This window comes from Felis catus, chromosome B3 (assembly GCF_018350175.1).
Source record: "Felis catus isolate Fca126 chromosome B3, F.catus_Fca126_mat1.0, whole genome shotgun sequence".
NCBI classification, from domain to species: Eukaryota; Metazoa; Chordata; class Mammalia; order Carnivora; family Felidae; genus Felis; species Felis catus.
This window is the reverse complement of record NC_058373.1, coordinates 3286677-3313714: the sequence shown is the minus strand read 5'-3', so window position 1 is coordinate 3313714 and position 27038 is coordinate 3286677. Positions and strand designations below refer to the sequence as shown.

The following is a 27038-nucleotide window of genomic DNA, read 5'->3' as shown; positions in this document are numbered from 1 at the left end:
TTTTAATATGGAGCTGTTAATATAGCATTTCCAATAAGTGACCTTATATGTGAAATCTGTGTTTAATTACTAACATTTTTGCAAGACTGGTTAGAACTGTACTGTTCATTATAACTCTCAGATTTAAGGACTTGTCAGGAAAATATTTTATGATTTGATTTATGCACGGAGATCCAAGAAAGGCAAGGAGTCCTCGAGTCTTTATGAGATCGTGAACACACTTATTCCTGCAATACTCTTGGCTTTTACCAGTCCTATTATATAATGAGTAAACAATATCTCCTTTGAATTTTTCATCCAAAAATATTCCCCAGCTATAGCTTCACGTAGGAAAATATGATTTCCTAAGAGATCTCTAAGCCTGATAGTTTTAACCAAACAGCACAAGGCGCAGTTTACTTCTCTGGATGCGTTTCTATAGGTTTCCTTTTAGTGGTTCCCCCCCCACCTTAAAAAAAAAAGAACTTTTATTGGGTGTTTTATTGCATAAACCGTACATGTTCACTGTATAAAATGGGGAAATATAGATGAGCAGAAGGAAAAAAATCGGCAAGCATTGTAATTCTATCACAGTTCCAAAATAGAGATGAAATTAAGACCACACTTGCAATCATGTTGCAAGACAGAGGTGGAAGGGGTGCTTGGAACAGCAGAATTGGTGCATCCTTGGAAAGCGCATGTCCCTAACGGGGTAGCATTGCTTCTTCGTCAGTCTCCTCGCTCTGGGCTCCTGTGTCTGTCGCTGTCGAAGCCCGACGGCTGATTCTGCATCACCACGTCCCTCCAGGGTCTGTCACCTGCTGCCTGGCTGCCCTGTGACCCGTCCAGGCTGGTCCTCTGGGGACACCATGTCTCGAGCATCAGAAGCTTCCGTCTCTGTTTGTGTGTGGGAAATTAACACATGTGTCTGGGTCGTGAGCATCAGTTAAGAATGTGTGTCGCTCGTGAAATAACCTAGATACGATCAAATACGAGAAACAGAAGCACAGTTCTGCTCAAAACACAGAGGAAAAAAGAGAGTCTGCACTGAAATAGCAGGGGAGCTCTGTGGTCAGGTGGGGCCACAGCAGCAGGTGCTCTCACTGCGAGTGACGGTAGGGCGGCTGCTGGATTCATTGGGTTCCTGGTCACAAACGCAGCGGGGCATCCGTGAAGAACACGCAGGCTTGCCAGGGTCAAACAGAAGGGGGTTCCCCCTGGGCTCCCCCCGCGACACCCGACATGTGGTTCTCCAGGCCACAGTTGCTCACCTGTCAGAGGGGGCTGGTAGTACCCCCCTGGAGGGTTTGTGAGAAGGTTACAAGGACTGCAGGGAAAGCGCAGACAAGCAGTACTTTCTGAGGGTAGAAAACCTATAGATAGGGTTCAGGCAATGGCTTGTAGCGTACTCGCAACATGGGCTTTAGATAACTAGGCAAGACAGTGTATGGAGATGTGGGGGGAGAGGCTGCCTCTTCGGGGTGACCGTCAGGCCAAACATGGATCTGCTCTCCAGCAGTCAGATTTTACCATCGCTGCGTCTCAGAGCTGGGGCTGACAAATGCCCCTTCTCTCGGGAGGCTCACCACCACACTCAGCCCAGGGACATGGGCCCCACCTGATCTAGGTCCCCTCCTGATGGCAGGTTTCTTCCCTCCCCGCCCCTCCCCTTCTTCCGCCTCCTAATATTTGATCATGGCGATTGGTATTATTTCGTATTTTCACTGTAACATTAAACTGTGTTCACAGATTCCAAGGCTGATTAGTTTGGCCGCTTACTTGGCATTATGGTCTGCTTACTGTTTAAAAAAAAAAAGGCAGAAATATGCATTAGTGGAATTCTGTAAGATTAGGAAGCCATGGCCAGCACATTTATCGGGGACTTGGGCGGAACATGGAAGCTGCGAAGCTGAGCGAAATGGCTCAGAGACGGGTGACAGGATCAGGATTCCAACAGATCTCAGCAGGCCGGTGTTCTGGGCCAAAAGCAACAAGAGGAAATTCAGCAGTGATTAACGTTAAGGCTTGCAGGAGTAAAAACGGGGGAGAGCTGGCCCTGCTGTGGCTGCTTTGAAAAAGATGTGCTTTTGCAGGATAACAGCTTACGCGTATCAGGACATTCGCTTATTACGTTTATTGAGATGATGTGTGGTTCGTGATATATGTGTTATTTTATTTAAATCTTGCTGGGGTGAAGGTTATCATCTCCGTTTTATAGATGAGTTTTACAAGGGTTAAGAAACGGGTCCAAGATTGCACAGCTTTTAACCATTATGTGATACGGCCTCTTTGATGAGATCCAAGAAGCAGTGTGACTGAAGAAGGAAGGAAGGAGGGAGGGAAGGAAGGAAGAAGAAGGAAGACAGGAAGGAAGGAATGAAGGGAGAGAAGGAAGGAAAAAGGAAAGAGGAGGGAAGGAAGGAAGAAGAAGGAAGAAAGGAAGGAAGGAATGAAGGGAGGGAAGGAAGGAAAAAGAAGGAAAGAGGAGGGAAGGAAGGAAGAAGAAGGAAGAAAGGAAGGAAGGAATGAAGGGAGGGAAGGAAGGAAAAAGAAGGAAAGAGGAGGGAAGGAAGGAGGAAGGGAGGGAGGGAAGAAATGAAGAGGGGAGGGAAGGAAGGAAGGAAGGAAGGAAGGAAGGAAGGAAGGAAGGAAGGAAGGAAGGAAGGAAGGAACTCAGATTTTACTGGAAGAAAGCTGGAGAGTGGGGCAGTGCTTAGTCTGTGTTATTTTCAGATACAGTGCTGTATTCTGAACTCTGCATTTCAAGACTGAAAATGTACAAACGTAAGTGTGTGCAGAGAAAATATCGACGGAAGAGCTGGGGTGGTTGAAGGCACGAGATGGCTTGAGAACACTTGGGGAGGGCTGTTGTGTGGAGGTGGGTGGGGGCCCGCTGTCCCCTGCTCTGGGAGGCCATGGGGTCCAGGAAAGAGGTTCGGTGTTGCTGTGAGGATGAACACACGGACGTAAATGTCCAGGAAGGACCCAGGTGGCCTTTGTCCTGCCACAACAGGGCTTTTTTCCGAACGTTTGTGTTGTCTTCATGCTCCCAGCATCAGTGGGGAGCGGCGGGATCCAGGTAGAAATAGGGATGCTCTTGCTGCTGTCTGGGTCAGAACGAGTACGTGAACAGGGAAGACTGGCTAGCCGGCTGGGCGCTGGGGTTTCAGAGCAAAATCCCAACTTCATCTTCACGGTCAAGGACAGGAGAAAAACTCAAGGACCCCTCTTGACATGTGATTTTCTGTTTTCTTAGGGGGAAAATCTCTTACCCAACCAGAGAAACCAAATGCCTGCATTTATAACATGTCTATTTTAGTTATTCTAGAATCCAGATTTTTTTTTTCTTGTAAGTAAAGGTGGAGAAGTTATGGAAACAAACCGGACTCTAACTATAAACCGAACAGATGGGATGGTGGGAATAAAAACAAATTAAAACAATATTGCAAAGAACTCTCAACTTTCATTTAAAAATATATATGATGATGTTTTTCAACTTTTCACATTCAACCTATCGGTAGATCGAGTGACAAAATGAAAAATCAATTTCAGCTGTGTGTATTTTAAACGCTTGCCTAAATGGTTTGGACTCACCAACCTAAACGTCCAGATGAATGCCTTAAACTGACTGTGTTTTTTATGAATTAAAACTTTATTTTATGTTATGTTACAGACAGGACACAGCTCCATTTGGTGACGTTTAGTGTAGAAAATTGAACTGAACAGTGATCTAATTAGAACAGTAAATAGTATGGGTTTAATTAGCCCTTATTCGTGATGACAGATTTGATCAGTTGCCAGATATATATCCTTTCCTTTCACTTGACTGTTCCTGAAATATTGCCTCTAGTAGGGCTTCTTACTGTGCTATAAATAGGTAGCTTGGCAGAAGGCCATGAAATCCACTGACTGGTGAGTCTTGGGTGGAAGTTATTGGGAACCCCTCCCCCCACCTTGCTTCATTATTTCATTTCAGTTTTGAAAGTCCTTTCTACAGATCCCCCTCTTAATTTAAAAAATTTTTTTTTCTGGTTGGATGAGGTCATGTGGCCTAAGGGCTTGAGGAAGCCTGGGCAGTGTCTCGTTCAGCTGTATGCTGTGGTTTATTAGCATTAGGGTTGCCTTCATAAGTGTTCATTGACTGTGACTTAGGGCTTCCCTGTTAAATTCCCCCTGACTTGAACTTTTCTGCCTGTCAGCAGGATGTGTTCTTTGTTCGTTTGGCTGCCTGCATTTAATTCAAGTTTGAAAGTGTTTGCTTTAAAAAAAATTTTTTTTTGTTTTTTGTTTTTTTGTTTGCAAAATGCAGAGAAATAAAAACAAAAGAGGACAAAATCCTCCAGAGTCCTTGATCCCGGAAGTAGCCACGGCAAACATTTTAATTAACTTGCTTCTTTCTCAATGCAGGTACCTGGTTACCTGTATGAAGAGTGACAGAGACTTATACTGTGCTCTGAGGATTATCTTTTACCCCCTCCGTTACAAAAAAAATTTTTTTAAAAAAGGTATTTCAAAAACAAATTGCAAGTTCACATACAGCTAGTATCCGTTATAACACTACGTGGCTTCATCAGATGTAAGGTTTTGTCATCTTGGCTTCAGATCTTTTATGAGGGTGTAGGGGATAGAAGACATTCAGTCAGCATCCCTTCTGTGTCTTCCGTGAACAGCATTGGCTCCTAGCCCCACATTCTCCATTCTCAGAGGCAGGTGACTGTCTTTCTTGCAGCCCATATACTTGTACTTTATGCATTTTGTGGGCATGCTCACATACATGCACCTTTATCTGAAGGTGAAGAGATAGGAAAGGCCTTGTGTGTTCGCATTTTAGGGTGATTAAACCTTCCTGCCTTTTCCTTTGTGGTTTCTACTTTTGTTGACCTATCTAGGATGGTCTTGCTTACGTCAAGTCTATACGACTGTTAATCTATAATATTTCTAGTATTTTATAGTCTGAGTGTTTTTAATAAAAATTTCTCATATATCTGGAAGTCATTTTTGGGTATTTTGTGAATGAGTCATCTATGGTTTTTGTTTTGTTTTTAAATACCTTCACGTTGACGTGTGGTCCCATCCTATGTCCTTCTACTTGAGTCTGCTTCTGGACTCCCTCACCCCCCCGCCCAACCCTTTTTTTAATTTAATAGATTTCAAATGCTTATTACTATGCCAGTTCTCTACTCTTAATTGAGGCAATTTCCCTCCAATTTCCCTTCTTTTACAGTTTTTGTCTTGGCTCGTATAGACATTTATTCCACTAGATGAACTTTGGAATCATTTTGGTGGGTTCCAAGAAGGTTCTCTTGGGGATTTTGATTGGAGTTGTTATACATTTATAGATTAATTTGGAGAGAATTAACATTTCACAGTACCAAGTCTATCCATTTAGGACCATGATACATTTCTCCGCTTATTCTGTGGAGCCTACCGTAGGCCCTTTAGTAAAGTTTTGTAACTTTATGTAAGCATTGCACATCATTTCTTTTCACGGCTACATTTACGTATGTCTATATATTTTTAACTTCTAACTCTCCTCTTTTCTCCAGAGTATTCCAATATAAGTCAATGATGGCAATTCCAGAAGACTAATTAAACCAAAATGTATTCAAAATGGGCCCTTCTCTGTTTTCTTGGATCCCCAAGGCTTTGTTTACTTTGTTTTCTTGGGATGGAGCCCTTTTCAGGAGAGAGAGTCCACGAATCCTTGTGCAGAAGCATTTCCTTGGAGCTGGTGCCCGTCTGTCTGATGGATAGGCAACTCAGAATTTCAGGGGTGAGAAAGTATTAGGTGCAAGGTGTGACCCTGCTGTGTAGGTTATAAAACATGATTTAATCCATTTAAATTTTGGAATGATAAAATTTCAGACTTAAAACTGAGCTTAGAGGGGCACCTGGGTAGCTCAGTTGGTGGAGCATCCGACCCTTGATGACAGCTCCGGTCGTGATCCCACGGTCATGGGATTGAGCCCTGCATCAGGCTCTGTACTGAGTGTGGAGGCTGCTTGAGATTCTCTCTCTCTCCCTCTCTCTGCCCCTGCCCTGCTCATGCGTGCCTGTGTGTGCACACTTTCTCTCTCTCTAAAAATAAACAAACATTAAAAAAAATAAAACTGAGCTTAGAAGCTGCCTGGACCAAACCTTCACAAGGTGGAAAAATACTCACATGCCACTAGTTTCCATATAAAACTACCGTGTGTGTGTGTGTGTGTGTGTGTGTGTGTGTGTGTTAATGTAGTCATCAAGGCAAAGCATCTTTAGGCAACTTTGGTCTCTGTGAACAGCTTAGAATAAGACTCTGGGAAAACTGGGGAAGCTTTGGAATATTTCTAGCGTATTTGTCTACAGTGTATTGTGTTTTCTTTTTCACGTTCTAGACCTCAAGAAATGCTCAGGCCGAGGAAGACAAAGACACCAACTGGGATGCTTGGGGCAGCTGGAGTGACTGCTCCCGGACTTGTGGGGGAGGGGCATCATACTCTCTGCGGAGGTGTCTGACGGGGAGGTAAGTGGGGGCTGGTTGTGGGATGTCAGGGTCTTTGAAGGGTGGGGCTGGCGAGACAGCTCGGCTTCCGGCCTCGGAAGGTACTATGATGGTGATGTGACATCTGCTGTGTGTAAATATTAGTTATCCTCAAGTTACCATAGTTAAATAGTAATGGTCCCATTTTCACTAGTGTGGCCATAGTCCATCCACGTGAGACCCCCAGCTCAAAGGAGCCTGGGGCACTAGGCGCTTTAAGCTTTGCAGGAGGGAAGGCCTGGCGTGTTAAGTTACTGGCCCCACATTGTCAAGATTAGGGATAATGGCTCGAGTATTTTGGGTGCCACCCTTGAGTTATTTCACTTTTAATTCATTTCTTGTTCACTTTCTCTGAGCATCCCATCCATTAAAAAGGTAAAGCGAGTTCTGTTTTCACACCGTAGGTATGCTTATATTAAATAACGTGTTAAAATATAAGATTGGCTTCTTAAAAAAAAAACACATTAAGTTTGTAAGAAGCCCATAGTCATCACTGCGTCTGAGACAATTTGAGGTAACCCTTCATAGGGCAGTTGAAGTGCCAGCCAAGAATTCACTTCGGCTCTCAGAGAAGACAGAGCTCCAGGTTGATGGAACCTGATGTCCTGGTCCTAGACCAAAGGAAGGCTCCAGGATTATGGCAGCCATCGTCAGATTTGGGATATTGTCAGGCAGAAGGGTAACTTGACGTTCCCTGAATAGTGTCAAGGTGTAGATCAGAAATGCAGGGAGAGCATCCTGTGTCTGGCTCAAGCAGGGTTTCGTTGATGTTGCTGTTTTATGGGATATTAAAGAGTGACCACATACGTCCTGCAGTTTTCTTGAGACAGCGCACAGCGGGGCAATTGGGAGATTGTGATGTGGCCTTGGAGAATGAGGATGCTTAGTCCACTGTCGGACTGCAAGGGAAGGCTATTGGAGGCACTGTCGGTGTCACTGCCCCCAGGCTGAGTTCCCGCTCAGAGCGTTGACCCTAAGTGCGTGGTTGCAGAACTGAAATCTAGGGATTAGTTTTGCACAGACAGATTGGCGTACCTACACCCCCTGTGCTGTTGACGTGGGGAGGAAACGAAGGCTCTGTTACTCTGAGTGCGTCGTGCACTGTGCAGGGATGGTAGGGTATGTGCTGTTTGGCGCGTATTGATGCCGGTGAGGTCTGCAGTAGGAGGGCCGTAGGCCTGTGGGCAGGGGTCAGGGAGGGACTTCTCATGTGTGGGATAAGATTTTTCCCACTGCCGTTCAGTCACCTGGGGGAGAAGTTTCCAGCCTAGAGTCTGATGTGTGGAAGGTAGGACTTTGGCTCCACTCTGTGGCCTCCAAATCTGGGGGTCTGAATAATTTGCATTCAGTGGTGGGGTTTGGATGGGAAAGGAGTGGGGATTATTTGTGTTTGTCCTTTTTAAAAAAATTTTTTTTTAATGTTTATTTGTTTTTGAGAGAGAAAGAGCAGGGGAAGGGCAGAGAGAGAGGGAGACACAGAATCCGAAGCAGGTTCCAGGCTCCGAGCTGTCAGCACAGAGCCTGACGCAGGGCTCGAACTCATAAGCCATGAGATCATGACCTGAGCCGAAGTCAGATGCTTAACCACCTGAGCCACCCAGGTGCCCCTGTCCTTTTTTTTTTTTTTAAATGTACTTTTGTTTGTTAAAAACAATTGGGGGAATATATTAACGGCCATGAATGACCACTTTAATTCTGTTGTCATACAACCAAAATGCTCATTTATTCGTTGATTATTTTATTAATTAAAAAATAACCTTGACTTGGGAATATAATTTTGGTAATTGATCTATCTCTGTGTGTGTGGATTTGCATCTTCTCTCTCCTAACTGGGGCCAGCTGATCATTGAACGTGTCAGATAAGGAAGGGAGGTGGCCGAGTTTCTTCTGTCTTTTCTGCACCTTCCAGGAAGGGAAATTTGGGATGAGGACAGCAACAGGAGAGGAGAGGTCTGCCTTGACTGTAGCGAGTGGGCCTCGGTGCTCTCTGCTTCGGCAGGTGTTTAAAGCTGGCTGCTTCTGTTGTGAACACTTGGATGGATTTCTCTGAGGCGCCATGTCCCCTTTACCCCCAGTCCCTTGGCCTGTCTTGGCAGCAGTTCCCTCCAGATGTGTGTTCACAACCCCGTCTTGCTAATACTGCTCCTTCTTAGGCTCTTGGACAGCTGGGCACCCTCCAGGCTTCTTCCTGTTGATGTCTATCCTCACCCCTTGGCGGCCATCTTGGTAGGTTCCTGAGACAGCGCCATGCTGCCTGTGTCACACGCGGCCCGCGTCTGGCTCACCAGAAACCGTCTTGCCAACTTCGCTAAATGAACTCTCGAAGCTCAGTGAGCTGGTGCGGCAACAGCTACTCTCTGTACACAGGTGCTGCGGCCAGTCTCTCTGCCCTTAAATTTCTCAGGTATGGATTAGCCACCAACCAACGGCCGGAGGTACAGATTGAACTCTGTAAGTGCTGTCCCTAACATTTCTCCCCCTTGATTTGGGGTTAGCAGATTGAAGGCCTCATCCCTTCTCTTTCTTGGTGGGGCAGAGTGAAAGGTAGGATTTCTCAACGCTTCAGAAATCTTTCCACTCTATCTATAATCCTCCACTGATCTTTCTGTCTCCAAGCGCCGGACCCTTTTAAAAATTTATCTGTCTGCGTATCTATTTAAATTCCAGTTAGCTAACGTATAGTTGTATTAGTTTAGAGGTACAGTACAGGGACTCAGCAATTCTGTACATTACTTAGTGCTCGTCATGGTAAGTGTGTTCTTAATCGCCTTGACTTATTTCCCCCAACCCCCATCCACCTCTGGTGGTCACCTCTATAGTTAAGAGTCTGGGTTTTGGTTTGTTTCTTAAACGGTATTTGTCTTTCTCTGACGGACTTATTTCACTTAACATCATACCCTCTAGATCCATCCCTGCTGTTCCAAATGGGAAGAATCTCATTCTTTTCGATGGATGAGTACTATTCCAGTGTGTGTGTGTGTGTGTGTGTGTACCAAATCTTCTTTATCTGTTCATCCCTCAGTGGACACTTGGGCTGCTTCCATAATTTGGCTATTGTAAATACTGCAGTAAACATAGGGGTGCATATGTACCTTTTCAAATTAGTATTAGTATTTTCATTTCTTTGGGTAAATACCCAGCATGGAATTACCAGATACTATGGTAGTTCTATTTTACATTTTTTACAATTTTTTGAGGAGCCTCCACACTGTTTTCCACAGCGGCTGCACCAGTTTGCATTCCCACCAACAGTGCACAAGTGTTCCTTTGTCTCCACATTCTTGCCAACACTTCTTGTTTCCTGTGTTGTTGACTTTAGGCATTCTGAAAGGTGTGAGGTGGTATCTATTGTGGTTTTGATTTGCATTTCCCTGATGATGAGCGATGTTGAACGTCTTTCCACGTGTCCGTTGGCCATCTGGATGTCTTCTATGAAGAAATGTCTGTTTGTGTCTTCTGCCCATTTTTAACTGGATTATTTGGGTTTTATTGGTGTTGTGTTGTGTAAGTTTTTATATGTTTTGGATGTTCACCCTTTCATTGATGTGTCATTTGCAAATATCTTCTGCCCAGACCCTTTTTATATCTTGACGTACGCAAGGAGTTTAACAATTGTGAAGGACACTAACACAAAGTCTGCCCTCATCGTTCTCATAGGGGAGGGATATGGAACAAAATATTCAAAGGGTGGGAGCAGCATGTGTAAAAATGCTGGAGCAGGAAATGAAAAGAGGCTTTTATGCTTGGAGAACAACAGAGAAAGGAGAAAACAGAAGGGGCCAGTATTGAAGAAGGAGGTAGATCTGTAGGCCAGGATTCAGAATCTGGTTCTCAGACTTTTGAATTTCAGACACTTGTAAAATTTCACAAGAAGCATATTTGGAATTGATATAGGTTGTCAATTTTTTATTTCGTTAAATAAGGACAAAAACAACAACGAGCAAACAGAACGCAGCCATGGTCTTCCATCACAGCCTTTTCAAAAAAGAATTACAATCAGGGTCTTTTCATTTTAGCATCTAAAAGCGGGGCATACTCTTAGATTTAAAAAACCCGCCTTTAAATTGAATTCACTCAGCTTTATGAAAATCTACTGTTTATCTCTTATTTGTCTCACTTCACTTTGGACTAATATAAACTATCGCAGGTATTAACAGCTCAGTGATGGGCAATAGGGAAGCAGAAATTGAGAAGTAAACATAGTCATGGACTCAGAACTTGAGATTCTAAGATCCATAAAGGAAGCAATATGCAGAAAAGTGACTTTATCTGAGCCATATTTTTCATCCAGGCATTCACTGATTCTTAAGCAATGAGAGGTAGAAAAGCCAAGCAGAAGGCAGTTACAAAGAGGCTGAGACGGTAAGCAGATTTATTGACAGTCTCATGGTCCTGGGACATAGAAATTGGGGTTCAAAGCCCTGGTAGACACCTCAGTGATAAGCTGGTATCTCTGAAGCACTGTACCCTAAAAGTAAGGGGAAAAACCAGTTCTAATTAGACTAGATGTTGCTAAGACTAAAACTTAGTCTTGAATGAGCTCAACCCCAATTTGAGTGATAAAATTTATCACTATTCCACCTGCCTCCAAGAAGCTTTAAAAAAGACCCTAAAATACCCTGGAGATTATACGGATTTTCATAGATCATGCCCATAATGTAATAAAATTACCAGTCTTACCATGAGACAGGATCAAGATGAAAAAGAGAATAGAAACAGGTACTGGAGCTGTTGGATCTATGTGTTGAAAAACACGACAAAACAAAAACCCTGTAATAAATGTGTTTGGTACGAATAGATGACAAAATACAGGATCTAAGCAGAGAACCGGGATCCATGAAATAGCATCAAATGGAAATTTGAGAACAGAAGCATATGATAACTAAAATTGTGAACTTAACCGCAGATTAGAAATGACAGAAGAGGGAATAAAACTATGCTGGCTAAATTATAGAGGGGGGAAAACACAGAAAATAGAATAAAGGATATATGGTATAAGGTGAAAAAGTCCAAAGTATGTGTAATTGGAGTCCCACAGGAAAAGAAATGGGCGTAGAGTACAAATACGATTTGAAGAGATAGTAGCCGAGAATTTCCCAGAACTTCTGAAAAAAGTTACTGCTCTGTAGGGATCAAGCCACAAATTGATGCAGCCCTGAAAACCCCAAATAGAAGAAATACACATAAACCCATTATAGTAGAAGAAAGTCTTAAAATAAGTCAGAGAGAAAACACACATTATCTTCAAAGGAGCAAAAATCAGGGTGACTGTAAATTGTCATCAGAAGATAATGAAATGACCTGCTTAACATCTTGAAAGAAAATAACTATTAGAGTAGAATTCCCCATGGAGGAAAAGAGCCTTCAGGTGTGAAGGTGAAATATGGTATTTTCAGGCAAACAAAAACTTTAGAATTCTTTGCTACTTGAACTGTGCTAAAGGGAGTTCTTCAGGTAGAAGGAAGGTGACCCCATCTGGAGAGTGGAAACTCAGGAGGAAATGGACAATTGAGAACAGAAATATAAATGAATACAAACCATTTAAAGTAATAATAGCATGTTGTGTAGGGTTTAAGTATATGTAGAATGAAAAAAAAAAAAAAAAACCCAGGGAAACCATACCATGAAATTTGGGAAGGGGGTAAATGGAGTTAAAGTATTCTAATGTTTTTGAATTGCCTAGAAAGTCATAAAAGTGACTCACATTTGACATTTCAAAGTCAGGGTGCATCTTGTAAGTTTTAGGGTTACCATTAAAAGCCTAATAAAAAATTCTATAACTACCAACCAGCTATCATAGAAATAGAATAATGGTAAAATGTTTGGTTGATTCCAAATAACTCAAGAAAGAAAACTCATGGAGAGAAGATGGAATACAGAGCAAGTGTGGCAAATAGAAAACAAACAGCAAGGTGGTAGATGTGAACCTCTGAATATTTCAGGGTTTACATTAGATATAAATGGACTAAGTCCAGTTAAAAGATAAAGGCTGTTAGAGGTAAAACACCAATATCATATGCTGTTGACTAGAGACAAACGTGAAGTGTAAGGACACCCAATGACTGTAAATAAAAGCACAGGAAGAAGCCATAACGTGACACTAATTAAAAGAAAATTGGTAAAGCTGTACGGGTATCAGACAAAGTAGAAACTAAGGAGAAGAAGCATTATCAGAAATAAATCTTTTGGAATAGTTAGCTCAAGCCATCTTTGTAGGGAAGCGTATAGCCCAGAATATACATATCAGAATATACATATCAGGGTTGGCTGAAAACAATCAATGGTCTAAGCTTCCATTTAAACAATAAGAACAAATCTGGGGCGCCTGGGTGGCTCAGTCGGTTAAGCGTCTGACTTCGGCTCAGGTCATGATCTCACAGCTCATGAGTTCGAGCCCCGCGTCGGGCTCTGTGCTGACGGCTCGGAGCCTGGAGCCTGCTTCGGATTCTGTGTCTCCCTCTGTCTGTCTCTGCCCTTCCCCTGATTGCTCTCTCTCTCTCAAAAACAAACATTAAAAAAAATTTAAACAAGCAAATTTTTAAAAATAAGGATATATGTATATGCGTGTGTGAGTGTTTTATTTCTGAGTCCCTCTACTCCAAATAACAGGGATCTGGATTTTTGGTCAGAATTTGATCAAGTCCCTAGTTAATTCAGTTCTGGATCTCCATGGGAAAAGTGCCCTTCTGTCTGGGTAAGAATCACTGTTCTAGATGTACTGCATCTTTGGGTCAGTATCTCCATACTGAAAGATCAACAGGAAGCGTGGTTGTACGGCATTCATGGGAAGGAATATTGCCTTTCTGCTAAATGAATTTCTTTTCTATGATTTTCGTGTCTTGCTTTTATTTGGAGATAGTATTTGCGGTACCTATACTTTATGTAACCTTTCCAGAGTACCCTAGCCCGTGTAGGCACTGAGATATCACAGGGACCTCCATCTAGTGGGATCTTAGGTGTCTTTTGCTAGTTACCCCCATCCTGTTACTTGCAAGGAATTCTGGCTACATCGTCTACTTTAATTTAGTGGGTAAAGGTAGGTTCTCACTTAGCCTCACTTTTATGTACAGTGAATGGTATATTTGTGCACCCCCTTTAAATTGTTATTTTTTTTTAATGTTTATTTATTTTTGAGAGAGAGAGAGAGAGAGAGCATGAGTGGTGGAGGGAGCAGAGAGAGAGGGAGACACAGAAGCTAAAGCAGGCTCTAGGCTCTGAGCTGTCAGCACAGAGCCCAACGTGGGGCTCGAACTCATGAACCATGAGACCATCATCTGAGTTGAAGTCGGATGCTTAACCGACTGAGCCACCCAGGCACCCCCACCCCCTTTAATTCAGACTTGCTTACATTATATCTTGAAGTTCCTGGTTTGTGTATAGCCTCTGTGAATTTCCACGTATAATATAGAGATGTCCACTTATTAATGTACTAAGGTGGTCATTTCACTAGGCATTTGTAAGGAAAGGAATTCAATATATGTGCTCAGATTACTATTTCTATTTAAAATCTTTCTCTTTTTTTCTTATGTTTTTGTCTGAAATTTAACCTCTGGTAATTTGGAAATTATATATATATATTATATATATGTTATATATATATAATATATATTATATATCTTTTGCTGCCGATGAAATTGAAGATGTTTGAAAGCCATATTTTAATAATTGCTTTATAGCTACCAGTGCCAATGCCAACAATAAAATAGGTTTTTTTCTGATTTCTCCCTGTACAGACGATGAATATTTTATGCTTTTCCTCTTCACTTCCACCTCTTGGGTTTTGTTGTTATTATTTGAGATTTTACATTTCAGTGTATTGGCACCAGTATTTTGCTTTATAGCTTTTCTTTTATGATCATATTTCAGACCTTTGTTGAAACTTAATTGTGTGTGCGTGCGTACATTATTTCAGTGCTCATTATCTGTCTTTGTAGTTTCTTCATTTTGAATCATCACTTTGTTGGCAGGGATGTGTTTTGAGCAGTGCTTCTGGAATTTTAATGTGCATATGAATCACCTAGGGATCTTGTTAAAATATAAACTTTGATTCAGTAGGTCTGGAGTGGGGCCCAAGAGCTTTCATTTCTAACAAATTCCCAGGCGATGTCAATGCTGCTTGTCCATAGACCACACTTCAAGCAACAGGGCTTTATAGCCTTTTTAATTTCGGGACAAAGCTGTGGGTCTTATACTTTACGAGTCCTGATGTATCTGAAAATGTCTTTTTCCTGCTTTCACACATAAACAGTGAATGGCTTATTTGGGTATAAAATACCCAAGACACAAATTTCCCTTCTCAAGGCCCAGAGTTCTTTTTCCATAATGTTTGGTGTCCGTGTTGCTGCTCATAGACCCCTCAGGCCAGCTTGGTTGTTTTTGTTGTTGTTGGTCTTTGTAGATAACCTATTTGTTCTGTTTGGCAGCCCAGAAAAGACTTAGGGTTTTTTTTTTCCTTCATAAAGTCAAGAATTTTATAAGATTGTGTCTAGCTCTCACTCTTTTGAAATTCATTTCTCCTTGGCACATAATAGCTACTTGTGCAGATTTTCATCCTTATTTATTGGAGGAAAATTTTTCTTCTATTATATCATTCACTGTTGGTTCTTGCCCCTTTGTCCTGGCCTTCATGACCATCAGTTGTTTCTGTCTGTGTTCCACTTTTATTGCATTCTCACCAATCACTTTTCATTGCTTTTTTCTTTAAAAAAATTTTTTTAATGTTTATTTTTGAGAGAGAGAGAGAGAAAAAGACAGATACAGAGACAGAGAGACAGAGCATGAGCAGGGGAAGGGCAGAGAGAGGGGGAGACACAGAATCTGAAGCAGGCTCCAGGCTCTGAGCTGTCAGCACAGAGCCCGACGTGGGGCTCAAACTCATGAACCGTGAGACTGTGACCTGAGCCAAAGTTGGTCGCTTAACTAAGCCACACAGGTGCCCCACTTTTTTCTTTTTCTGTATATTTGAGAGCGAGTTTTCAAGATTCTTGCCACTTGAATTTGGTGTGTGTGTGTGTGTGTGTGTGTGTGTGTGTGTGTGTGTGGGAGAGAGAGACAGAGACAGAGACAGAGACAGAGACACAGAGAGAGACAGAGAGAGAGAGACAGAGATCTGTTGACTTCTAGTGAAGTTTTAAAATGCTCCTGTGGCCTATTTCTTACCTTACATTCTTTCCTTCACATTAAACCTGGTCCTTTTGTGTATCAGTTGCCTTAATCACTTGCATCGCATCAGGCAGACTTTTGTCTTTTTTTTAAATATGATATCTGGCTAGTTCATACTTAGTGTTCAGGGTCATCCTCATTTAGGAAGTCTGTTTTGATGCCTTGCTGTATCTTTGATGTTTGTCTTTTGTGCCTTTTAAATTGTTGGCAAAAAGGATTCCTTTTAGGGAAGGGTCAAACACTTCCCCACTCCAACGCCTAACGTAGTATCTGACATAATATTGGGACCCAAACAGTGCTAACTGAATGGGTGGGTGAACGTGAGCTCACTATCAACTTTTTTGGTTTTTTTGGTCAATGCTCCTTCTTTCTGACTAAAGCATCTTTTTCTCCTTTTCCTGGTTGACACATAGCCGACCTTGAAAACGCCTTTGAATCCTCGTTTCTTCCGTTAAGCATTCGTTGGCAATCCCTACCCGTTCCTGGGTTATGTGCACCTCTTCTGTGCTTCCTTGGGATCTTGTGAGTGTTTTTATGAGAGTGTTTCTTCCACCGTGTTGTTTTATTTTTCTGTTCTCCACAGTCGAGACTAAACTGAAGTGGTGTGGATTGTTTCTTTCAGCCCTTTACTTTATGTTCCGTGTTACTGCTGACATATATTGGAAATTTAGTAAATTTTATTTTACAGATAAATAACTGAATTAATAAATCCCAGGGCTGATTTAGAAAAAAGCCTGTTTGACTATAGTGCAGGTCTGTGGGATGGGGAAGCATGGTTCATTTGGTGAAGAATATTGACAGCTGTGTTGGGGAATATGGACTTTTTACAGTGAGATTTGTAAAAAAGCTTATACATGTTTATTTATTTTTTCAGAGATGTACAGGAATATAGTTTAAACAGCCAAATAGCTCATCTAGGCTTGAGGTGAAAAGCAACAATCTCCTGATCCCCTTCCTGCCGTTGTTTGATTCCCCAGGGGCGGCTGATTATTTTTATATTTATTCTCAATTCCTAACGCTTCTTTTGCAACTGCTTGATTGTTCAGTTGTGGCCATCGTCTCTTAGATTCTTATTTCAGAAGATGCGGAATTTAGCAATCTTTCACATTTCTTGTTCCCGGACTGTGCGTGTACGTACGTTCGCATGCACACACACACGAGCAAATACTGTCTTTTAGTTCCTCGTCTCAGTGTCATGTGCAGCTTTGGCTAGACCACTGTTCAGGGTTTAAATTATTACAACTTATGGGGGCACCTGGGTGGCTCAGTCGGTTGAGCGTCTGACTTCGGCTCAGGTCATGATCTCACAGTTCATGGGTTCAAGGGTTCAAGCTCTGCAACAGGCTCAGAACTGACAGCTCAGAGCCTGGAGCCTGCTGCGGATTCTGTGTGTGTGTGTGTGTGTGTGTGTGTGTGTGTGTGTGTCTCTCTTTCTGTCTCTGCCCCTTCCCTGCTCACACTCTCTCTGTCTCTCAAAGAAAAAAAAAACAAAAAAACGCTAAATAAAATAAATTATTACAACTATGATCTTTCTACTACTCACAGCTGAGTGATGTAAAATAGTATGACTATTTTTCCTTTCCAGAGTGTATTTTTCTTTTCTCTAGAATCCAAAATTGGCTCATTTGTTTTCTTAGTTTTGTACATTTTTATCACTAATTAAAAAAAATAGTTATTCGGATTTTCACTCATTTTTCTAATTTTCATTCTCCTTCATCTTCTTTCTCTTGGATTTCCCTCCTGGAGAGCTCCTAACAGCTTTTTAAGCTGAGCTAGTTGCCTCTATAGCTAGGAGCTCAGGGTGTCCTGCGTTTCATCGTACTGTCATCCCGGGAACGCCATCTACCTCTCTCCTGGGTTAGATCTCCTGTTCCCCCATCACTTCTCTCTCTTTTTCTCTCTCTTTTTTCCCCCTTAACTTCCTCCTTCTTTTTAATTAGTACATTTTTCAGGAGCTCCCTGGATATTTGAAAATGTCTTTATTTTACTCTCAAAGTTGAAGGATGATTTTTGAGAAATAGGATTATATAAAAATTATTTTCCCTTAGAAACTTGAAGGCATTGCTTCACCGTCTTCCAATATACAGTGGTGATATTGTGACATCCGAAGGCATCCTGATTTCCTGTTCTTTTTTCCTCCTCTCTGGATGTGTAGAGAAGCATTTGTCTCCTAGTTCTCTGAAATGTTATCATGCTGTATCTTGATGTGGGTCTGTTTTGGTCCGTTGTATGTACTCACCATGGATTCTTTCACTATGAAAATTTATTCCTTTCAGTCTTGAATTATTTCTTTGATGATTTCTCCTCTTCATTTTTTTCTGTTCTCTCTTGTTGGAACTCCTATTATTCAGATATTAGATTTTTTATTTTCTTCTCTTTGTTCATTTGCCCTATTTTCTGGGAAATTTACCTAAACTTATTTTCCAGCTTGACAAGTATTCTAAATGTATATGTATGTGTGTGTGTGTGTGTGTGTGTGTGTGTGTGTGTGTATATATATATATACATACATATATATACATATACATACACATATATACATATATACACACATATATACATATGTACATATATATACATATATATGTACATATATACACATATATATGTACATATATATACATATATGTACATATATATGTACATATATATACATATATGTACATATATATATACATATATATGTGTATATATATGTGTGTATATATGTATATATATATACACACACACACATACATATGTATATATATATTCTAGAGTATTCTATATATTATATATAGAATATATGTTCTATATTTTATATATATACATATATATATGTATACACACACACATATTCTCTCTGTTTTCTTTTTCTGAGATATTTTTTGTTCCTCGAGTTAAAAAGAATATAGCATTCTGTCCCTGATTTCCAGATGCAATATATTTTCTTTTATTTCTGAGTATATAAATAGACTTTTTGAGGACAAAGTTTTCTTCTCACATAGCCTTAGTTCCTTCCAAATCACAGTTTTCTATTTCATGTATGTCATTGTGGTTCGTGTTAGAGACTTTTGTAAGATTTCCGGTGATCCTTATTTGTTCATATTTAAGAAAAATAATTGTGAGCTTGATTGTAGGGGGTGTGGCTAATCTATCTTATTACTTAATGATGCTGTAGGTGTTTTATTTTGGGCTGGTCTGTCTTGTCAGATAAGGATCTTTTTTTTAAATGTTTATTATTTTGAGAGAGAGAGAGAGAGATCATGAATCCCAAGCTGTTAGCACAGAGCCTGATATGGGGCTTGATCTCATGAATAATGAGATCGTGACCTGAGCCAAAACCAAGAGTTGGACCCTTAACTGACTGAGCCACCCAGATGCCCCCAGACAGGGATCTCTTGATTCCAATAGTCTGGAAACCAGTGGAGCTGAAAACTATGGTCTTAGCACTAAATAGATGAATTTTTAAATTTAATCCTTGTTTTCAGTATGGTTACCTTTGCCCTTAATTGAACCCAGTTATCTCTCAGTCTGGAAAACTTTTTGTTTTACTGTCTTTAGATAATAACATGCAGCATTTTGCCAAAGTAAGGAAGGAGAGCTGGGAGTCTAACTGCTCCTTGGGCAGACTTTCAACGAGTTTTACTGTTTTTGGCCCCAACTTTATCCCACTTCCAGAAATATCTGATGTGCCTTTTCTGGAGCCTTTTGTGAATTCTGCAGAGCAAATTGAATTGCTTTTAAAAATTCCCCACTGCTGTCTTTGGATTTTCTTTCTTCAGTCTGTGAAATCCAAACATATCCTTAATATGAAGGAATATGTGGCTCCATAACTATTATGGAAATTGAATTCATAATGTAAAAACTATGTACCCCCAAACAGTCTCCAGGCCAAGATTGTTTCACTGATGAATTCTACCAAGTGTTTAAGAGGAATTTACACCAATTCCACACATTTTTTTCCAGAAAACAGAAGAGGAGAGAATACCTCCCAATTCACTTTATGAATATAGTATCACTCTGATATCAAAACCAGGTAAAGACTATACAAAAAAATAAAGCTACAGACCAATATTCCACATAAATATAGGTGTAAAAATTATTAACAAAATACTATCAAATAATGTTTAGAAATGTATAAAAAGAATTATACACTATGACCAAGTGGGGTTAATTTCAGGGATGTATGGCTTGTTCAGTATTTGAAAGTCAGTCATTGTAACCAACTTAATTATCAAGCTAATGAAGAAACATTCAAGGTGCCTAGGTGGTTCAGTCGGTTAAGCATCTGACTTTGGCTCAGGTCACGATCTCATGGTTCGTGGGTTTGAGCCCCATGTCAGGCTCTGTGCTGACAGCTCAGAGTCTGGAGCCTGCTTCAGATTCTGTGTCCCTCACTCTCTCTACCCCTCCCCTGCTCTCTCTCTCTTTCTCTCTCTCTCAAAAATAAATGAAAGTTAAAATTTTTTTTTAAAAAGAAGAAAAACTTCATGGAAGCATATCAGTTGATGCAGAAAAAGTATTTGATAAAAGTCAACACCAGTTCATGGTAAGGAACTCTCAGAAAAATAGGAATGGAGGGAGCTTCCTCAACTTGATAAAAAAGTGTCTAAAAATTATACTTAATACTGTATATTATGATTGATGGTAAAGACTCTCTAAGATCAAGAATAAGGCAAGAGAGTCTATTTTCACCACTCTGGTTCAACCCAGTACAATAAGGGAAGAAAATAAAAGACGTATCAGTCCAAAAGAAGAAAATGAAACTGTTCTTATTTGTCTATGTAGAAAATCTCAAGGAATCTACAAAATAATTCCTAAAACTAAAAAAGTGAGTTTGTCAAGGTCAGAGGATGCCAAATAAACATACAAAAATCTATTTTATTTTTCTTGTTAGTGATGAGTACATAAAAAGTGAAATTAAAAATATAATACTATTTACAATCACTCAAAAAAAAGTTAAATGCTTAGTTGTAAATCTAACAGAATATGTACAGGACTTGTATGCTGAGCACTGCAGAGTTCTGAGGAAAGAAATCAAAGATCTATACTAATGGAGAGGTTATGTTCATGGGTTGGAAGATTCAACGTAGGAAAGATGTCAGTTCTCCCCAGATTGATTTACAGGTTTAACCTAATTTCTCTCAAAATTCTAGAAGCATTTATTATAGATTATTCTAAAATAATTATTCCAAAACAACATTATTCTAAAATTTATATGGGAAGGCATAGGCCCTGGAATAGCTAAAACAATTTTGGAGAAAAGAAAAAAACAGAGTAGGAGGATTCAGTCCACCTGATGTAAAGTCTTATTATATAGGTATTAATTAAAGCTGTGATATTGTCAGAGGGATAAACATATAGATCAGTGAGAGAAAATATTTGCAAACCACCTATCTGACAAAGGACTAGTAATCTAACTTAAGAAATCTTAAAAATCAATAATTAAAAAAACACACAATCCAATTAGAAAATGAACAAAGACACAAATAGATGTTTCACCAAAGAGGATGCATGTATAGCAAATAAGGACATGAAAAGATGCTTACCATCACTGTCTATTAGGGAAATGCAAATTAAAACCACAATGAGATATCATTACATACGTAGCTTGGCTAAAAAAAATAGTGACATCTTTAGATGCTGGCAAGGATACAGAGAAACCATGTCACTGATACGTTGGTGATGGGAAAGTAAAATGGTATAGTCACTGTGAAAAACAGTTTCTTTAAAAAGTAAACATACAACCCATCAGGAGTACTCCTGGGCGTTTTTAGCAGAGAAGTGAATACTGTGTTCACACAAAAACTTGTACATGAATATTTTTTTTAATTTTTTTTCAACGTTTATTTATTTTTGGGACAGAGAGAGACAGAGCATGAACGGGGGAGGGGCAGAGAGAGAGGGAGACACAGAATCGGAAACAGGCTCCAGGCTCTGAGCCATCAGCGCAGAGCCCGACGCGGGGCACAAACTCACGGACCGCGAGATCGTGACCTGGCTGAAGTCGGACGCTCAACCGACTGCGCCACCCAGGCGCCCCAGTACATGAATGTTTATAGCAGCTTTACTCATCCAAAAAGAGGAAATAACTCAGATGCCCTTCAGTGAGTGAATAGTTAGAGCGGGGTGCTTTCATACTGTGGAATACTATGCAGCAATAAAAACAAATGAGCCAGTGATACATGCGACAAACAGAATGAATCAACACAGAAATTGCTGAGGTAAAAAAGCCATTCTCCAAATGTTGCAAACTATGTAGTATTCTTAAAATAACAACAATAACAACAACAAATAGAAACGGAGAACAGATTAGTAGTTGCCAGGTATTAAGGAGGAGGTAAACATGAGAAGAAAGAAAGTACTACAGTTATAAAAGACAACTTGAAGGATCCTTGTGGTGATACAAACGTTCTATATTTTGACTGTATAAATGTCGGTATCCTGATTATGTTATTGTTCTATACTTTTGCAAGATGTTAACATCGTGGGAAATAAGGTCAACTGTACGTGGGATCTCTTTTCATTATTTCTTACAAATGCATGTGATTTACACTTATTTTTAAATAAAAGATTTAATTTAGTTAGAAAAAAAAACTCCTAGAAATGCCAGGTAAAATAGAATATAAATCTTTTAAAAATATAATAAAACCGAATGAAGAGTTATTCCATGTTCATGGATAGAAAGACTTAATAATGTGAAGATGTCAGTTCCTCCCAACCTGGTCTATAGATTCAGTGCAATCCCAATCAGAATCCCAGCAAGTTATTTTGTAAGATATTGACAAACTGATTTTAAAATGTATGTGGAGAGGCAGACCCAGAATAGCCAACAAAATGTTGAAGGAGAAGGACAGTGTTGGAGGATTGACACTATCTGATGTCTAGATTTACTATAAAGCTGCCATAATCAAGACAATATGGTATTGGTGAAAGAATATTAAATAGATCAGTAGAACAGGATAGAGAGCCCAGAAATAGATCCACATAAATGTAGTTAAGTGATCTTTGACAAAGGAGCAAAGGCAGTACAATGGAGCAAAGATAGTCTCTTCAAAATATGGTGTGAAACGACTGGACATTTTCATACAAAAAAAAAAGAATTTAGACACATATTTGCATCATTCATAAAAGTTAACTCAAAATGGGTCATCATAGACATAACACAGAACTATATTCTAGAAGGTAGCATAGGAGAATATAAGGATGACTGTCAGTATGGCAATGACAATGACTTTAGATACACTACCATAGGCACTTCATTGAAATTAAAACATTCTGCTCTGCAAAAGACAATGCCAAGAGAATGAGAAGGGAAACCTCAGACTGGGAGAAAGTATTTGCAAAAGACACATCTGATAAAGAAATATACAAAGACCTGTAAAAAGATTTTCTTCAACGATAAGAAAATGGACAACCTAATTGAAAAATGGGCCAAATTCCTTAACAGGCACTGCACCAAAGAAGATATACAGATGGCAAATAAACATATGGAAAAATACCACCCATCGTATGTCATCAGAGAAATGCAAATTAAGCAACAGTGAATCACCACTAAACATCTGTTAGGTGGCTAAAATCTGAAACACTGACAACACCACACGCTGGCGAGGATGTGGGACAACAGGAACAACACAGTGGCTGGTGGGAATGCAAAATGGTGCAGCCACCTTTGAAGGTGGTTTAGCAGTTTCTTGCAAAACTAGACATACTTTTACCACTCTAGCCAGCAGTTGCACTCCTTGGTATTTACCAAAAGAGTTGAAATCTGATAGCTACTCAAAAACCTACACACGGATGTCTGTAGCAGCTTTATTCATAATTACCAAAACGTGGAAGCAACCAAAATGCTCTTCAGGAGAGGAATGGATAAACAAACTGTGGTCCATCCAGACAATGGAATGTTATTTATTGCTAAAAATAAATGGGCTATTAAGCCATGGAAAGACATGTAGGAACCTTAAATGCCTACTCCTAAGTGCAAGCAGCCAATCTGGAAGGCTTCATACTGTGGTTCTAACTGTATGACATTGTGGAAAAGGCAAAACTGCGGAGACTGTGGTTGTCAGGTGTTGGGGGTGGGGAAGGGATGGATTGGCAAGGCACAGAGGATTGTTATGGCAGTGAAAATGCTCTCTGTGATGCCATAATGATGGATACATGTTGATATACTTATGTTCAAACCTAAACCTACTGGATAAACCTCAAGAATCAACCATAACATAACCTACGGACTTTGGGTGATTATAATGTGTCCATGTAGATTCATCAGTTGTAAATAAGGTACCACTCTGGTTGGGGATGTTGATATTCGGGAAGCTATGCTTATGTAGGGGCAGAGAGATGAGTATGGGAGCTCTCTGAACCTTCCTCTCAATTTGCTGTGAACCTAAAACTGCTTTAAAAAATAAAGCCTTCTCACCAACAGTGCTTGAAGTTTCCTTTTTCTCCACATCCTCGCCAACACTTGTTGCTTCTTGTATTTTGATTTCAGCCATCCTGATAGGTGTAGAGGGATATCTCATTGTGGTTTTAATTTGCATTCCCCTCATGATTAGTCGTGTTGAGCATCTATTCAATGTGTCAGCCATCTGTGTGTCTTCTCTGGAAAAATGTCTATTCAGGTCCTCTGCCAATTTTTAATTGGATTATTTCTTTTTTTGGTGTTGAGTTGTGTAAGCTCTTTATATATTTTTGGAATAAGCCTCTTCTTGGGTATATCATTTGCAAATATGTTCTCTTATTAAATAGATTCCCTTTTTGTTTTTTGTTGATGGTTTCCTTTGCAAAAGCTTTTTATTTTTTTGCAGTCCCAGGAGTTTAGTTTTGCTTTTGTTTCTCTTTCCAGAGGAGACATATCTAGAAAAATATTTCTATGGCTGATGTGGAATGCTAACTGTGCAGTTACTGTAGAAAATAGTGTGGATGTTCCTCAAAAAAATTAAAAATAGAATTACCATATGATCCAGTAATTCCATACTGGGTGATTTACCCAAAGAAAATGAAAACACTAAAAATACTCCTCTGTTTGTTTCAACATTACTTATAATAGCTAAGATATGGAAGCCACCCAAGTGTCCATCTATAGATGAATGGCTAAAAAAGATGTGGTACATATAAAAATAGAATAGTACTCAACCATAAAAAAGAATGAAATCTTGCCATTTTCAAAAACATGGATGGAGCAGGAGGGTATAATGCTAAGTGAAATATGTCCATCAGAGAAAGACAAATAGCATAATATTTCATTCATGTATGGAATTTAAGAAACATAACAGAGGAAAAAGACAAAAACAAAACAAAACAAAACAGACTCTTAAGTACAGAGAACAAATTGGTGGTTGCCAGAAGTGAGGAGAGTGGGGAATGGGTAAAATAGATAATGTGCTCCTCCTGGTAAGCATTGAGTAATGTATAGAATTGTTGAATCGCTCTATTGTATACCCAAAATTAATATAATGTTGTATGTCAATCATACTTGGATTTGAAAAAAACGTAACATTAAAAGTTTTAATGAAAAAGTGAAGGTGAACCTACAAGAAATAAAGGAAATCAACAGAACCAAAAAAAAAAACATAGAGGTAACTGAATGCCAGACCGGTCAGTGCATACCTGATTCTATGCCTACGTGGAAAATGGAGAGGGGGTCTGTTGGTCTCCAGAACTCAGGCTGTTGAGTTTTAATTCCTTCATTTTCACAAGAGATCAGGTCTTGAGTGTATAAGAGGCATAGTGTAGGAACTCCAACCATAATATAAAGGCAGGACTTTTGAAGTCCATATGTTTACTAAAAAGATGGACTAGGACCCCCCAACCCTGCAAAAAAAAAAGGGGGAGCCATATACCAGCATAGAGAATTTTAGATTCTTGTTTTAACACTGAATTAAAAAAAGTTTCCACTTTGGAACAATAGACCTGTTCTTCCAAGAGTTTGAGGTACATGTATATTGATTTACATATGTCGGGTATATTGAATTAATGAATATATCCCATATTATTGTGGAAGCTTTGAGGTGAGAAATTAATGTGAAAAGTGGTCTTGTAACCCTTGATAGTATGAAGCTACTAGCAGTAGTAAAAGATATGGAGGGACAGACCACCAAGGCAGACCATATGGGATTCCTATTCCTATCAGTAGATCCCTTATTTAAGATTAGCTTGCAATCCTAAAATACATAATACAAAAGGAAACATTTGCCATGAGTAAGCACCATCAAGCAAGCATTGATGATGTAAGAGAAGAATTACAGTTATCTAAAGCCATGCAACTTTTTTTAATAATTGAGAAGAAAAATTTAGCAAAGTAGAAATAGAGGTGTGCTCTTTTGGTCTATGGTAAATATCCTCCTTCCGAATAAAATGTTACTGTACTTTCTCTGATATTAGGTATAAAATAAGGATGCTTGGCTGTCATTGTTTATATTTGTTATTGTATTTGAGGTCCTAGTCAGTGTAATAAGGCAAGAAAAAGAAATACAAAGTATTGGAAATACTTATTAGTATAAGAATTAGAAAGGAAGAAATAAAGTTCTCATGATTCAGAGACTACCTGATTGTCTAAGAGAACATAAGAATATCTCCACATTAAAAAAATAGGACTAATAAGGGTCCCATTACTGGAAACAAGATTAACGTACACGTAACAACTGTATTCTTGTACACTAGCAAGAACCAAGAAAACAAAATTTCAAAAAGATGCCATTTATACTACTAACAAAATATAAGGTACCTTGTAAAATATTCAGTAGATGTACAAGACCTTTTTGAAAAAGTTAAAATCTCATCTAAGTAAATGGTGAGATGTAATATGTTCATAAATAGAAAGACACATCATAAAAATGCCAACTTTCCTCCTAAAATTAATCTTTAAATTAAGTGTAATACCAATTCTAAGAATCAAATGGAGGGGCGCCTGGGTGGCTCAGTCAGTTGGGCGTCTGACTTCGGCCCAGGTCATGATCTCGTGGTTCATGGGTTCAAGCTCCGCATCGGGCTCTGTGCTGACAACTCGGAGCCTGGAGCCTGCTTCGGATTCTGTGTCTACCTCTCTCTCTGACTCTCTTCTGTTTCTCAAAAATGAATAAATGTTTAAAAAATTAAAAAAAAAGAATCAAATGGAAATGCAAAGGTAATGAAAACAGTTTTTCAAACAACAGAATGAGCAACTTGCCCCGATACTGAAATTTAAAATATTTAACTACAGTAGTAGCCGAGGCACAAATAATAGCAAAATGTAATGAAATATAGCAAAATGGAGATGCAAGAAACAAAGACATGCATATATGGAAGTTTGCTATATATTAGAGGTGGCATTAAAAATTTGTGGAGAAAGGGTGGAAATTCAATATATGGGGATCACCTATGATTATTGATATACAAAGGGAAAATATTAGAA

General features: G+C 39.6%; 1 protein-coding gene across 2 annotated transcripts in view; it reads left to right on the top strand.

The window, feature by feature from the left end:
- The window catches only part of ADAMTSL3 (ADAMTS like 3), a 351370-nt gene that overhangs the window by 96658 nt on the left and 227674 nt on the right, over positions 1–27038 (top strand). For both annotated transcript variants that reach the window (XM_023254830.2, XM_045058725.1), the window contains one exon: positions 6354–6481. In XM_023254830.2, coding sequence (XP_023110598.2) covers positions 6354–6481 — 128 coding nt within the window. The remainder of the gene's footprint in view (positions 1–6353; positions 6482–27038) is intronic.